The 15,928-nt window shown below is 37.2% G+C and overlaps 1 protein-coding gene across 6 annotated transcripts; it reads right to left on the bottom strand.

Moving 5' to 3' along the window:
• Window positions 1-458: 458 nt before the first annotated feature.
• Window positions 459-15,880, bottom strand: RMI1 (RecQ mediated genome instability 1). Of its 6 annotated transcripts, none has more exons than XM_044940242.2 (5): window positions 15,739-15,880; window positions 14,857-15,025; window positions 10,386-10,446; window positions 3,201-3,296; window positions 459-2,548 (listed from the first exon to the last, which is right to left on the bottom strand). In XM_044940242.2, the coding sequence occupies exon 5, from the start codon at window positions 2,510-2,512 to the stop codon at window positions 638-640; it is 1,875 nt and encodes a 624-aa protein (XP_044796177.1). In that variant the 5' UTR covers window positions 2,513-2,548; window positions 3,201-3,296; window positions 10,386-10,446; window positions 14,857-15,025; window positions 15,739-15,880; the 3' UTR covers window positions 459-637. The 6 variants fall into 6 exon arrangements, with proteins under 6 accessions (XP_044796177.1, XP_006059167.1, XP_006059165.1 ...); XM_006059105.4 differs by having other exon boundaries at window positions 14,857-15,033; window positions 15,739-15,873; XM_006059103.4 differs by having other exon boundaries at window positions 14,857-15,033; window positions 15,631-15,848.
• Window positions 15,881-15,928: the final 48 nt, after the last annotated feature.

Below are 15,928 nucleotides of genomic sequence, written 5' to 3'. Positions count from 1 at the left end.
AGAAAGGATATAACAACTAAAGACATAGATATACATCTTATTTTAATCCCCCCAAAAGTTAACTGGATCTTCTTAATAGATTATCCTTGAAAATCAAGTTTTTAACTATTCAATATAATCTTTGAAATGGTATCTAGTTAAGATAATAATTGCCTTAAATATACCAGACAAAATATTTACAATCAGCAAAATAAAAACCAGCAAAACAATTAACATCTGAAAGTCTAACATTCTATTCCACTGGATTTACATTTTTTCCTAAGAAAAACATTATAAACAAATCTTTTGGGGTACAAATTAGAAGTACTCAACTACCTACTTATAATTGTTCACCTTATTTCAACAGTATGACTCATTGGTAAACACCAATACCATACTTTACCAGTCACCTTATGTGAAATAACAAGTGGAAAACAAAATTCCTCAACAATGGGTCATCAAATTCATTCAGCAAACACTTACTATAAAAAACTTTATTAAAAAAACTTAAACACACAATCATGATCAAGCATTTTAAAATTAAACTGAAATCAGTTATGAAACTTCCTTTTCAAAAAGTTGTGAAAGTAAAAGGACAAATTTAATTCTAAGTATTTCCTTGCTTATTTGAATTGTTTTTTAATACTATTTCAGTAAATTATTTCTTTAATCTCCTCTTTAGGTTCTCAAGGTGGTCTGTATTAACATCTTGTAATGCCAGTACCATTGCCTTAGACAAGGAGGGATTAAATGAAATAGTCATCAGACAGCACAAATCTATTAGCTCTCTCTGACATTTCTGCAAACCTTCCAGGAACTTTTGGTATTTACAAGGATCCTTTTTCAACCGTTTCATTTCTGATACTGAAAACCCTATCAGACTAGTAAGTATTTCATCTACAAAGTCTACATCTAGATATGCAGTACCATCAGAAATTTTTGCTCTTACACTCCAAATGCCACCAGAACTTGAGAGATTTCCAGTTAAAGTTACAATAAATGCTTTGACTTTCACTGTTGTAACCTCCTTTGGTTTGCTGGCCATTAGAACAGACAAATAGATAAAGGGTGGAGAATACAAATCCATGGTGATAGGAAGTCCAATGCTATTCTCTGACAATTGTAAAGAACAAGTCTGTAAATGGCGCTCATTTTCATTAGGAACATCTGAACTCTTTTTTGGTACATTACTGACTAGCTCTCCATTGAACATTTTATTATTTAAGGAATGTCCATCCGAACTGCTAATTTGTTTTATTTTATATGTCTCTGAGCTCTTACCTTTACTTGTAAAATCATGGGGTAGGGGTACATTATGATTAACTGAAAGACTACTACTGTTTTGGTCTCTAGTAGATGGACAACTAAGAGATTTGTCTTCACTAGTCATTTGCTCAGATAAGTTTTTTTCACTCCAATTATTGTTTCCATTTTTGCAAATAAAAGAAAAATTATTTAGAGTATTAGATCTATGTGAAAACTTCTCTATACTTTCATCTGTAGTTCTGTTCAAAGTCAACAGCTGTAATTCTTTGGTCTCCATCTGTTCTTTCTGGACAGCTTCTTCTAAAAGCAAGGCCTCCTCCAATGAAAAGTCATCTAATTCCTCATCAGTAAAAAGCATAGATTGGTTTCGTGGTTTCTCCTTTGGCCTTGGAGAAATAACAAGTTCTGTTTCAAAATCTGACTGTCTGATGGGAACAGTATTTGAGGAATTACCTATGAAACAACTTCTTTCCAAAGAGGTATTATTATTTGCTGCAAGCTCATCATTTTCATCAAGACTTGCCAAGAGTTCTTCATCAGAAGGTCCCAACGCAGGATCTAGAACATCCGTAATTCTGGCAATGCTTTGGTTAGAATTATTTGGTATGACTGAAACTATAGGATCAGGTTCCCCAATTAATCTTGCAAGAACTTTTTCTTGGGCATATTCCTCTAAAAGAGCATCGACTTCTCCTCCCAACACTTTCACATTTTCTGGTTTCAACAAGAGAACACCAAGACGGAAAGAAATATTTCCATAAATCAAAATTTTTGTACCTGGAGGAAGATCACTATGCAGAGCTGGAATAGACTGATACTCCATTCCTTGAATTTGTACAATTCCATCAGTTAGCTGTAGCATCAACATTCGTGAAGGCTTTGCTTCCCAAGGTTTGGGGGTTACTTGTGTTTCAGCTGTAATTAGGTCATTGGTTGTATTCTTTCCTCTCAACTTTTGTATCTGGGCATATGCAGGCTGACTTACATCAACCAATGAATTAATCTGCAGAGCAAAAAATCCATTCAGTTCTCCTTTCGGAGTTTCTAAAATGCCGCTAGGTAAAAGACGAAGCTCCAAATCTCTCAGGTCGGTAAGGAGCCACTGCTCAAACACTTGTTTATTCATTTGTGCCTGACTCAAATTAACATTATCATTTTCTTCTTGGATCCAGTTAATACAAGCTTCTAGCCACGTTACAGGCACTTTAACATGCCATGTAGCTGAAAGCCAGGTTTCAACTCTTAATGCAATTCTAGTTACACTCATTTCTTTCACATAAAGGAAATATTAGGCATCTATTACCTGAAAACAAACAAAAAAATTATTGTAATTCAGTATATCTAAACAGAGTTTCTATAATTCTCTACAATGCACAAACAGGAGTAGCCAAACCTTTAGACTTTCTCTCTAGCATGTAATTCTTTGACTTTCTACATAGCAAAAATTCAAATGCCACAAGTAATCAGATGGTATAATGAGAAAAGCAAAAAATGTGAGACAGATATATAAAGGTTTGAAGGCTAGCTCTGTCAAATTATAAGCTCTACAGCCTAGCATAAATTTCTTAACTTCTTCTAACCTAGTTTTTTCATCTATAAAATGTCAATACCACCTCCTACCTAATGGGGTTGTTGTGAGGATTACATGATTAACATTTGTAAAGCACAATGTCAGACCTACGCAATACATACAATGTTAGTAGTTATTATATTAATATAATAATCAGGTAAAATTATAACAAGTAACAGATTCTTAGCTGATGTAAAGCATCTTATTTTTCTAAATGATTCTCAACAGTCGTATCATGTAAATATACTTCTGATTTTCTCAGTATGATTTAAAAAAGTAGGAAAACACTAAAAGGACTAAGCTTTTCTCACAAATTAAATTTTTTCCTTCAACAGAGGAAGACTCTGAATTTATAAAGTTTTAATATGCCCATAAGAAAACTTACTGTTTGGAACAGGAGCACAGGATTTGATGACAGGATTTAGAACTGGTTGTTCAGTGGAGTACTTGTAACCTCTATTGCTCAGAAATGGCCTGAGAGCTAAGACAAAAAACAGTAAGGGTTATAAGAGGAAGCTGCAGAAACAATCACTGGCCTATTTTTGTAAGTGCAAGAGTTTGATGGTATGGTTTTGAAGGTTCCTATTATCAATCAGGGTAGAGTGGAGGTAGTACACAATAAAAACATGAGGTTTGGAATGAAATAAACAAAAGCGAGGGACCACAAGAAACTTAGACACTCTACCTTAGCTTGCTTCCTTGCCTTCCTTACTTCAGAGGGCTACCGTGAAAATTAAAGGATAGGAGAAGATGTCGGAGGTTCACAAGCAACCTAAGGCGAAAGCAGGCCAAAGCAGCTGAAATTGAAACTGACCGCCTACAGAGGGAGAAGGGCTGAAAGTTAAGGAAGCCAGAGCTCTGGATGCCATGGCAGCTGCAGCAGTGAGGTGGAAAAGGAGACCCAGGGATGACTATCCTTCAGGTTTACTTCTGGCAAAACAGGAATGAAGTCCTAGATAACCTCTCAGCCTTTGTCTGCAACATCTGGCAGATTCATAAAAACTACTGTATAAATGGACCAGGGAAGAAGTCCTGTCCCATGGACTAGTTCAAGATATATTCTTGTGAAAAGGCATTAAATTATTTCTGTATATTATATAGTAGGTCCTCTCATTTTTAGAAAATAGTAAATCTAGCATCCTTGTAAAAACTTAGAGCTTATACAAATATTTCTTTTTTTAACCTTGCATTTCTTAGAAATTTAATAGGCATATATTGTCTGGTTTCCTACATCTTTTAGCTCAAGCGACAAATATGTGTCTATACATATACATATACACACACACTGACTTTTTCTGTAGGTATAGTTTTTTTTTTAATTTTTAACTTAAAAAGGGGGATTAATTTTTTTTCCCCTAAAGCTTTCTGAAGGTCAGGTCTATGAAAAAAATAGTAAGTAGTTATTTGTAACCTGTACTAAGCAGCATCTAGCCTTAAAACAGTCCTTTCTGGCTAAAAAAACAATGAATGCTAGTAAAATTGTTTGGGCTACTTTTAGCATTTTTTAATCAAAATTACTAGATGACAGAATTCAAGAATTTGTTAACATGTTATTATTTGATATACTGATAGTCATTTAAAAGTAAAAACCCTTTATTGTGTTAAAAAAATAAAATAAAAAAAGGAGACTAACATATAATCCAGAGGTTCAGTGTACAAGTCTGGTGCCAAATTTCTTTTACTTACAAGCTCTGTGACCCTAAATAAGTAGTCACATTACTAATTCAACAAATGGTTAAAATTTAAAGGAAGAGTTACAGTTATTATGAGAAATACAAGAATAACATTTTAGGAGGAAGAATTAAGAAGGTCATAACTACCAAACTGATGAATCTTTACTTTGAAGAAAATAATTAAGAGTACAGATACATTTTAAATCATATATGAAAAACAATGTGAAAACAGATAGGAGAGGTAGGAGAGGTCCATGCCCATTCTGATAAAAATAAACCATGTAGAGTCAAATCAGCATGTCTCTTTAACAAAGAAACCAACAATCTCTACATGAGCCCTCTGGTTTATCAAATGAAAATATTCTCTAACTTGTTGCTAAGAAAAACAAAACACAGCATGCTAACTTTTGTGTACAAAAGAAAGGACAATAAGCATATTCTTCTTGACTTTGTACATATAGGACCTCTATCTAGAAGGATATACAAGAAACAAGATAAAACTTTAAATACATAGCTACACTCAATAACAAAGAGTAGAAACTTCTGGGCCAGGAACTCAGGAAGATGCCCTGAAGAAGGGATAGGCTACCTACTCCAGTATTCTTGGGCTTCTCTGGTGGCTCAGCTGGTCAAGAATCCACCTGCAATGTGGGAAACCTGGGTTTGATTCCTGGGTTCAGAAGATCCCCTGGAGAAGGGAAGAGCTACCCACTCCAGTATTCTAGCCTGGAGAATTCAATAGACTGTACAGTCCATGGGGTTACAAAGAGTTGGACACGACTGAGAAACTTTTACTTTAGAGTTTTAAATGGGCACTAAAGCCACCAGGAAAAGGGGACTTGCAGGCTAAAGCTCCAAGGCTCTAAGGGCCCAGTATGCCAATTACAGGGCACAACAGACTACTTGCTAGAATTGTGCCCAAAAATGTTCTATTCAGCACCTACCTATGGCCTATGGAGAGAACAGAGATAATCTAAGAATAGATACATAGAGTATACAACTTGTATAGAATACAACATGGTCCAGAACCAGGCTATTCACTAAAGTAAATACCCAAATCTCTAAGGACACAGCTGATCTAGACCTATGCCAGTCAGAGGGCAGGTTGAAGCAACTCCAAAAACACACCAAAGGGAAAAACCTCTATCCAACATGAGCTCTCAAGCCAAAACTATATTTGAGGAAAATTACCACCATGAGCCACATCAGCACACACAACCAAGAGAAGAATTTATACCTGGAGAAGTTTGTTTTTAAAAGCAGAATCTTAAATGTTTAAAAAATGAGAATAAAGTGACTATGAAAGAATACAAAAAACTTCAAAAAAAACTATTATTAATATCCTCAGGAGGTAGGGATATCTCCACACACAAAAACTTAAACCGCAACCAGTACCTCATACCACATACAAAAATTAACTCTAAGTGAAGCACAGATATAAATGTGAAAACTAAAAAAGCTAGGAGAAAAAAAAAAAAGCTCATATACAACAGAGAACAGATTGACAGCTGCCAGAGGTCAGGGGTGGGCGAAACAGATGAAAGGGGTCACAAGGTACAAACTTCCAGTTATAAAACCAGTAAGTCATAGAAATGTAATGTACAGTATGGTCACTGTAGTTAAAATACTATATTGCATATTTAAAAGAGAGTAGATCTTAAAAGTTCTCATCACAAGAAATATAAAATTTTGTAACCAAGTGTGGTGATGGATGTCAACTGGGCTTAACTGTGGTGAGTTCTGCAATAATAGGGATCCCCTGGTGGCTCAGTTGGTAAAGAGTCTGCCCGCAATGCGGGAGACCCAGGTTTGATTCCTGGGTTGGGAAGATCCCCTGGAGAAGGAAATGGCAACTCACTCCAGTACTCTTGCCTGGAAAAATCCCACGGATGGAGGAGCCTGGTGGGCTACAGTCCATGGGGTTGCAAAGAGTCAGACATGACTGAGTGACTTCACTTTCTGCAATAATACAAATTATTATGTTGTACAACTGAAACTAAAATGTTATATGTCAATTATATTTCATTTTTTTAAGGGGAAGGAAAGTTAGGAGAATAATCTTTGTGATCTTAGTTTCTTAAAAGTTTCCTCAGATACAACACTAGAAGCATACATAATTCATAAAAGAAAGAAACTAATAAATTGAGCTTCACCAAAATTTTAAAATTCTGCTCTATGAAAGACACTGCTAAAACTATAAAGACAAGCCAAACAAACACAAAAGACAAGCCACAGACTGGGAGAAACACGTAACTGACAAAAGACACATTTAGATTACAAAAAAGAATTTTAAAATTCAATAGGAGGACTTCCCTGGCAGTCCAGTGGTTAATACATCATCTTCCAATGCACAGGGTGTGGCTTCAACCCCTGGTGGGGGAGCTAAGATCTCACATTACTCACAGCCGAAAAAACAAAACATAAAACAAAAAGCAATATGCAACATATTCAATAAAAATGAATTAAAAATTGTCCGCACCAAAACAAAGAAAAAAATCTTTTAAAAATTTCAATAGGAAAACAAACTAATTTTAAAAGGAGCAAAAGAGCTGAATAGACATTTCACCAAAAGATATGCAAAACGACAAAACATTAGGGAAATCTAAAATTAAAATTATAGCTAAAATAAAAAAACAACTGATAATTCCAAGTACTGGAATTCTCACACATTGCTGGTTGGAAAGCAAAATAGCACAATCACTTTAAAAAACAGTTTAGCAGTTTTTTAGGAAGAAAAACAGTTTAGCAGTTTATTAGGAAGAAAAACAGTTCAGTATTTTCTTCCAAAGTTAAATATACACTCACCATGCAACCCAGCATTACTAGGTATTTACTCAAGAGAAATGAAAACTTACACTCATTAAAAATCTGTATGTGAACAATTACAGCAGCTTGTTTCATAATCACCAAAAATCAGAAACAACCCACATGTCCTTCATGGACAAATAATAGTACATCATTACAATGAAATATTATTCAGTGTTAAAAAAGAATACACTTCTAATAGATGCAATAACAAAGATGAATACTGCTACAGATATTCTCCCTCAGAAAATTCGTATGTTGAAATCCTAATACCCAATGTGATGGTATCGGGAGGTGGGGCCTCTGTGAAGTGCTTAGATTATGAGAATGAAGCCCTCACGGAAATTCCCTGGTGGCCCAGTGGTTCAGACTCCCCACTTCCACTGCTGCTGCTGCCGCTGCTGCTAAGTCACTTCAGTCATGTCCAACTCTGTGCGACCCACACAGACGGCAGCCCACCAGGCTCCCCGGTCCCTGGGATTCTCCAGGCAAAAACACTGGAATGGGTTGCCATTTCCTTCTCCACTGAAGGGGGCTTAAATCTGTGGTTGGGGTACTAAGATCCTGCATGCTACACAGTGTGACCAAAATAAATAAATAAAGTCAGAATTCTGAAAAGATATTAATAAAAAAAAAAAAGAACTTACAACCCAATAACAAAATAAATAAACAACAGAGATGCTTCCACACAGCTACATGTCCCTTCTGCCACAAGCTGCTGCTGCTGCTAAGTTGCTTCAGTTGTGTCCGACTCTGTGCGACCCCACAGATGGCAGCCCACCAGGCTCCCCTGTCCCTGGGATTCTCCAGGCAAGAACACTGGAGTGGGTTGCCATTTCCTTCTCCAATGATTAAAGTGAAAAGTGAAAGTGAAGTCCCTCAGTCATGTCTGACTCCTCGCAACCCCATGGACTGCAGCCTACCAGGCTCCTCTGTCCATGGGATTTTCTAGGCAAGAGTACTGGAGTGGGGTGCCATCGCCTTCTCCGTCTGCCACAAGAGGTTACTATAAAAAGGCTGTCATCCAAGAACCAGGAAGCATGTCCTTAATAGACACCCACAAAATCTGCCATCACCTTGACCATGGACTTTTCAGTTTTCAAATAAATTTCTGTCATTTATGAACCACTCAGTTTATGCTATTTTGTCATAGTAGCCCGAATAGACTGAAATAGCAAATGCAGCATGCTAGGTAAAAGTTAGATAAAGATTGTATAATTCCAGTTACAGGGCATTATGGAAAGGTATCACCAACTTCACGGACATGAACTTGAGCAAACTCCAGGAGACAGTGGAGGACAGGAAGGCCTTGCATGCTGCAGTCCATGGGGTTGCAAAGAATCAGACACAACTTAGCAACTGAACAACAACAATGGAAAAGGCAGCACCATAGTAACAGGTGACAGCGATGGTCATGCGACTAATGTTTGTCAAAGCTCACAGAACTATACATCAAAAAGAACATAAATTTTACTGAATGTAAATTATATACCTAATAAAAGTACTGAAGACAAACACCAAAATGATAGAAATATAACAACGGATTTTCAAATTTGCTGAGAAAAACACAGAATAAAGAAAACAATCCAAAAGAAGGCACAAAAGGAATGGGGCTGTGAAAGAGCTGCTCTCAATATGCCAGCAAACTTGGAAAACTCAGCAGTGGCCACAGGACTGGAAAAGATCAGTTTTCATTCCAATCCCAAAGAAAGGCAATGACAAAGAATACTCAAACTACCACACAATTGCACTCATCTCAATGATAGCAAAGAAATGCTCAAAATTCTCCAAGCCAGGCTTCATCAGTACGTGAACCGTGAACTTCCAGATGTTCAAGCTGGATTTAGAAAAGGCAGAGGAACCAGAGATCAAATTGCCAACATCCGTTGGATCATCAAAACAGCAAGAGAGTTCCAGAAAAGCATCTACTTCTGCTTTATTGACTACGCCAAAGCCTTTGACTGTGTGGATCACAACAAAACTGTGGAAAATTCTTCAAGAGATGGGAATACCAGACCACCTGATCTGCCTCCTGAGAAGTCTGTATGCAGGTCAAGAAGCAACAGTTAGAACTGCACATGGAAAAACAGACTGGTTACAAATTGGGAAAGGAGTATGTCAAGGCTATATATTGTCACCCTGTTTGTTTAACTTATATACAGAATACATCACGAGAAATGCTGGACTGGATGAAGCACAAGCTGGAATCAAGATTGCCGGGAGAAATATCAATAACCTCAGATATGCAGATGACACCACCCTTATGGCAAAAAGCGAAGAGGAATTAAAGAGCCTCTTGATGAAAGTGAAAGAGGACAGTGAAAGAGCAGGCTTAAAACTCAACATTCAGAAAACTAAGATCATGGAATCTCGTCCCATCACATCATGGCAAATAGATGGGGAAACAACGAAAACAGTGACAGACTTTATTTTGGGGGCTCCAAAACCGCTGCAGATGGTGACTGCAGCCATGAAATTAAAAGCCGCTTGCTCCTTGGAAGAAAAGCTATCACCAACCTAGACAGCATATTAAAAAGCAGAGACATTACTTTGCCAACAAAGGTCTGTCTAGTCAAAGTTATGATTTTTCCAGTAGTCATGTATGGATGTGAGAGTTGGATGATAAAGAAAGCTGAGCACCAAAGAATTGATGCTTTTGAACTGTGGTGTTGGAGAAGACTCTTGAGAGTCCCTTGGACTGTAAGGAGATTCAACCAGTCCATCCTAAAGGAAATCAGTCCTGAATATTCATTGGAAGGACTGATGCTGAAGCTGAAACTCCAATACTTTGGACACCTGATACAAAGAACTGACTCATCTGAAAAGACTCTGATGCTGGAAAGACTGAAGGCAGGAGAAGGGGATGACAGAGGATGAGATGGTTGGATGGCATAATCAACTCAATGGACACGAGTCTGAGTAAGCTCTGGGAGCTGGTGATGGAAACAGAGGCCTGGCGCACTGCAGTCCATGGAGTCGGAAAGAGTTGGACACAACTGAGCGACTGAACTGAACTGATAAACAGAAATTAACAAGATGGTAAAAATAAGTCTAAATATATCAGCAATCATAATGAATATAGATTTACTCACCTCTTAAAAGATACTCTCAAATTGAATAAACCAAGTTCAGCTGTATGCTTAAAAGATGGACCTAGAACAAAATACCATCAACGCATGAAATTAATTAAAATAAGGCATGTTAAAATCTCCAAGCATGATTTTATTATGCCATAGTTGAGTGACATCTTATCTTTAAGACACAGATCTGTACTTTATTAGATCTATTTTTATCTGTTGACATTATTAACGTCAAAAATTAAGCTACATCCAAGGCTCTCAGGTGTACTCATTCAGTAAGTTACTTTATTTTCTTCACTAAAATTTAACCACCACAACACTGGCAAATGGGCCTGGTATAATTGGCAGGGGTGTTGTAATGAGATGATAGTCATTAAGTAAACTGAAATCAAGACAAAGTGTACTTTCGGTAGTTAGAATTATTTAAATGAATTAGCAAGTATAAATGCCGCATCAATTAAATTGTTTGCAGAATGTTTTGTACTATGATTCATTCAAGATGTACAGTATAGTATATACCCATATACACCCCTAAGTTATTACATGCAGACACTTAACACAAATGCCATTTTCTACATGAACCTGTTAAATAATAGGAGTTAATACTGTTAATACTTCTAGGAGGAGGAAGAAACCAAAAAAAAAGGAAGACTGACTGATTGTGAATTGAAAAGGTCAAGGCTGGATAGAAAATGAAATTAAAGAAATGAATTTCAGTGGTGTCAATTCTATATAGCAGCAGTATAGCTGTATAAACAGAGAAGTGAAGAAAAGGGTGAGTAAAAATTAAAACCTCTTAAGATTTTAAACTTTTTCAAAATATATTATTTTACATCTGTAATATTACCTAAACCTCAAAATAGTCATTTATGATAGAAAGGGTAGGTACTGTCTTCTATTTGGGTGAGAATGAAACAGGCATGAAGATTAAAGACATAAAGATCATACATAGTATCAGGCTCTGAACTAGATTCTGCTAATCTCCATTCATATACCATTTTCTAGATGCTGTTTGACTTAAGTGAAAAGAGAAAGTAAAGTCAGTCTCTCATTTACATATACCCACTTGCATACAAAACATATTCATAAATGGCTAGTTTGTAATAGCACTACAGTATTAACAATCAACAGACTTTGCTCTGATCTCATATAAATGACAAGCTCACCTAGTACATTCTAAATTATTTCATTTACAAAGTCAAATGAAAGAAACACATCACCTACTGCATCTATCTTTGTAATAGCTTCAAAGCAGTGTTATCACTATTACTTTTCCTTTTGCTATAACTCTACTAAAGTACCATATAAAGTAGTTTTAAATTTTTTTAAATATCACAAACTGATATTTTAAGACTTATGTATTCATTTATTTTTAAATTTTGTACTTACTTCAAACATGCATTTCCTTGTTTGTGTTGTTGAACACAGAAAGTGACAAAAATCCTTTCAGACAGTAGTCTGGACAAATTCCTAATAAATAATTTTCTTAAAATACTACCCTCAGGATTTGGATCTCCACTTCCAGAGATGTACTATAATTTTATAACAACATTACCATAACTAAATGCACATTTGCATAGAATATGCATAGAATTCTTCATTTAACAGCAAAGAAAGGTAGAGGGCATATTGATATAAAACATAATTTAGTGCCTACAAATGCATGTTAAAACAATTTTATAAAAAGATGTTTCTAACATATAAATTTTTTTCCTACAGGTAAAAAAGCTTATTAAATTATTAAAAGAAAAGCTTATTAAATTGCTAAATGGAAAAAGTATTATCATGTGAAATTATAAAGTTTAGACTGGGTTTCAATAACTGAGCTCCTTAATAATTTAATTGTATTAATTAAATTATTAAGGAGTTTATTTACTAATTGTATTTAATTAGTAAATTGTATTACTTGCATCTATTCCTTCAAGAGAATTTCTAAGGTTTTTGTTCCTCCTTTTCTTGAGAAATTGAGTAACCATGGTCACTGTAGGTAAGCAACTCACAGGGGAGGTGTCAGCTGCTGCTGCTGCTAAGTCACTTCAGTCGTGTCTGACTCTCCGCGACTCCATAGACAGCAGCCCACCAGGCTCCCCTGTCCCTGGGATTCTCCAGGCAAGAACACTAGAGTAGGTTGCCATTTCCTTCTCCAATGTATGAAAGTGAAAAGTGAAAGTGAAGTTGCTCAGTCATGTCCGCCTCTTCACCACCCCATGGACTGCAGCCCACCAGGCTCCTCCATCCATGGGATTTTCCAGGCAAGAGTACTGGAGTGGGTTGCCTTGCCTTCTCCAGGTGTCAGCTAGAGCACCACAACTTCCCAGCCCTTGATCCTCAAGAACATCACTGTCCATGAAAAGAATATAAAAAAAGTATATGTTGTTGAAATTGTACAGTAAGAAATGTTCACACCATATGATCTACTTCTTTTATTTTCAAAACTTAACCTTAAGAAAACACTCAGAAATAAGGACAAAGATTTATGTGCCAGAGTGCTTATCACGAAGCTTTTACAGTGTGGAAAAAAACAAACTAAATGTTCAACAACAGTAAAATAAATACATACATAATCACACTGGATCCAGGAAATAGTTTTTTAAAGAAATATTTTAAGGACTATTTAACGACATAAAAATATGTTATTTTCCAAAAAAAAAAAAAAAAGAAAATATGTTATTTTATTTTGTTAGGAAAAAAGACCATATGTAAAATTACATTAATCTCCATTAATTTTATAATCATGAAAACATTATTTTTTAAAAACCTGAGTTACATCTTGCTCCTGCTTAACCTGGCTGACACAGCAATATACATTCTAGATATTGACTGCAGGAACTGAGCAGAAGAGAACAGAGTAGGAAAATTCTATAATATCAGTCATCACTACTAAGATTTATACAAATTTCATCTATAAGTTAATTTTCAGTCAGCCTCACATATTCCAATTTTTTAACAAATAGAAGAAGAGGCACAAGTACCATCCTTTTAGACATGGTATGTGGCATTCAATCAATAGTTAAGACTTAAAAGCACTAACAAATATTTAAGTTATAACCGTTTCATGTTTCCACTGCCTTTACTTTAAAAAATACACATAAGTCTGTTTTTAACTCTTGGGGATAACATTAAGGTAACCCAAGAATTTTGAGAAGACACTTTCTGAAAATTATGGGGAAAATTTTATATTTAATGGCTGAAATCAGAAAGAAATAATTAGTGGAGCGGCTTGTGGATCCTCCATAACCTAATGCAAAAGAAAGACAGAAAACACGTATAGGAGTCTGATTTCCATCTACCCTTTGTGACCTTAGACTTGTTCCTTAACTTCTCTGTCTTATCCACAATTTACTCACAGGACTGTAATAAGCATTAAACGGCCAGCACAAAGTCTGGCACAAACTCAAAAAATAATAGTTACAAAATTTTAAATAATCATCCAGCTGACTAGAGTACAATCTCAATTATATTAGTTTACCTTACGTAAATTCCACAGCTAAGTAATACCAGACATCAGGAGTCCAAATAATCACACAATTAATTACACAAGAGCCACAATATGTCAATCAAGTTGCTAAGTCCTTGAATAAGCAGATATAACACAGCTTGGCTGAAAATAACAGAGGATGAAAGAAAGGTTGGCGAAAAGACAGACCTTCCTCAAACTGGCAAGTCTCTGAATGAAGCAGGTATAAAATGGTTTGTAAAAAACAGACTTTCTTGTTATTTAAAAAGTAAACCTAAACAGCAAATTTTAAAAGGTAAAGGAAGAAAACAATTAGATAAAGAAAAAAAAAATCTAGAAAAGGGGAATAAGAGTTTTCAGGTTTGAGGGTGCAGTCAGAAGACAGTGAAACTGGGAAGTTCTTAAGAGCTGCTTACTTTGCGTTCCTGCTCACCAGTCATCACTGTTTATCAAAGCAGAAAATTATGGTTTCAACAGAAATACTAGTTTGAAAGAAACCACGCTTAGTGCATTATCCTATATGTGCCTATTTGTATTAATGAAGTGGCCCTGGTTTTGAAAGACAGATTCAATTAAATGTTGCAAATCCTGACTGGCAGATTAAATCTCTATAATCCAAATATCCCCAGCCCCTTCATACATTCAATCAACTTTTCTTGAACATTAAATACGAATTTGAACTATGTATCATAAAACCAAACGCACACTGAGTTTTACTTCCCAACAAGACTATAATATTCTTTACGATGGGGGCCATTAAAAAACTGAGTTTAAAGAGCCTTTTATAAACCCCACAATCCCAGACACTATGCTCCAACAGTACTTAACTACCATTCCCGCCAGTAAATATTTGGTGCTTCATGAAGCCCTCAGTTTCCCCTAAAAAGAGTTTTCTTCCATATTAAGCAAGTAAAATAGATGGTCAAAATCACAGACTTTTTAAGATGCTGGTTACATCTAATTTGCAAAGTATTCAAGAGGGAAATCAAATTACAGTGGAATGAATCAGCACAAATTCATCATTACCCAAAAAAATGTGTATTCTAACGGTAGATTTAGCTTCATGTGTAACGTATAACATTTTCACTTTTCAGCACAAGTTTGGGGTTGTGGGTGAGAGCTGGAGGGTTGAGTCGGGATGCGGAGACTGGGTACTACTTCTGGCAATTTCCGAGGTTTGTCACCGATTCTGGACCTAAGGGCCTTAACAAAAAAAAATCATCAAAGCCTGACACAAAGGCCTTAGAAGTAGCCGAACACAAAGTAAGTATAACCCGAACACTCTAGGACGATAACATATCTATATGAGGGCGAGAGGTTTAGTCTAAGTCACTGCCGACACACCGTAGGTGATTTAAGGTGAGTGAACGGAAAGCGGATGTCTAAAACTCATTTTGCGATTTGCATCCATTGTAGGAGATGAAAGCAGTACTTTCAGAAATATTTCGCACGTAACTACAGCAACGACACTATAAAATACTCTTATCACAGGCCCCATTAATAAAGAAAAGAAAGGGAAAAAAAAGTTTCATCAGAACGCAGAGCCCGGTAAAGACCCTGGGAGCGCAGGCTCCCGGCCGGAAGCAAAGGGGGCGAATAGTACAGGACTCCGAGGCTCGACCGCCACAGCCCGGCGGGACTGCCAGCGTTTCTCGGAATCCCGCCCGATCTTCCAGCCGACCGCGGACCGCAACCTGCCGGCTGCGCCCCCTGCCCGGGCCACGCCTGAAGGGCGCTGCGGCCCGTTACAGACAGCGGTTAGCGCGGCGTGGGCCGGGCCGGCAAGCTGGCTGCACTTACCAACGCGCAGCTCGCCCTGCAGCATGGGCGGGAGGGGAGTACCGGGGAGGGAAGAAGACGCGAATGTGGGCTGTGGAAACGGGGGCATTCATCTGGCCCTACACCGACCTGGGCGTCCCGCCTTCCCCTCGCGCAACAGCAGTTCCCGGGCACGCGACCGTGAGACTAGGAACCGCCACAGCGCGCGCCCTAACCCTTTTTCGCTGCTTCCCGCCCGATTTGCCGCGCGCTCACGCCCCTCCTCCCACCCCTGAACACTCCTTCAGGCCCAGAAGCGCCCCCTACACCCGCCCCTCCC

The sequence above is a fragment of the Bubalus bubalis genome, chromosome 3, assembly GCF_019923935.1.
Source record: "Bubalus bubalis isolate 160015118507 breed Murrah chromosome 3, NDDB_SH_1, whole genome shotgun sequence".
NCBI lineage: Eukaryota > Metazoa > Chordata > Mammalia > Artiodactyla > Bovidae > Bubalus > Bubalus bubalis.
Note: the sequence above shows the minus strand (reverse complement) of the source record. Positions and strands in the feature narration are given on the sequence as shown.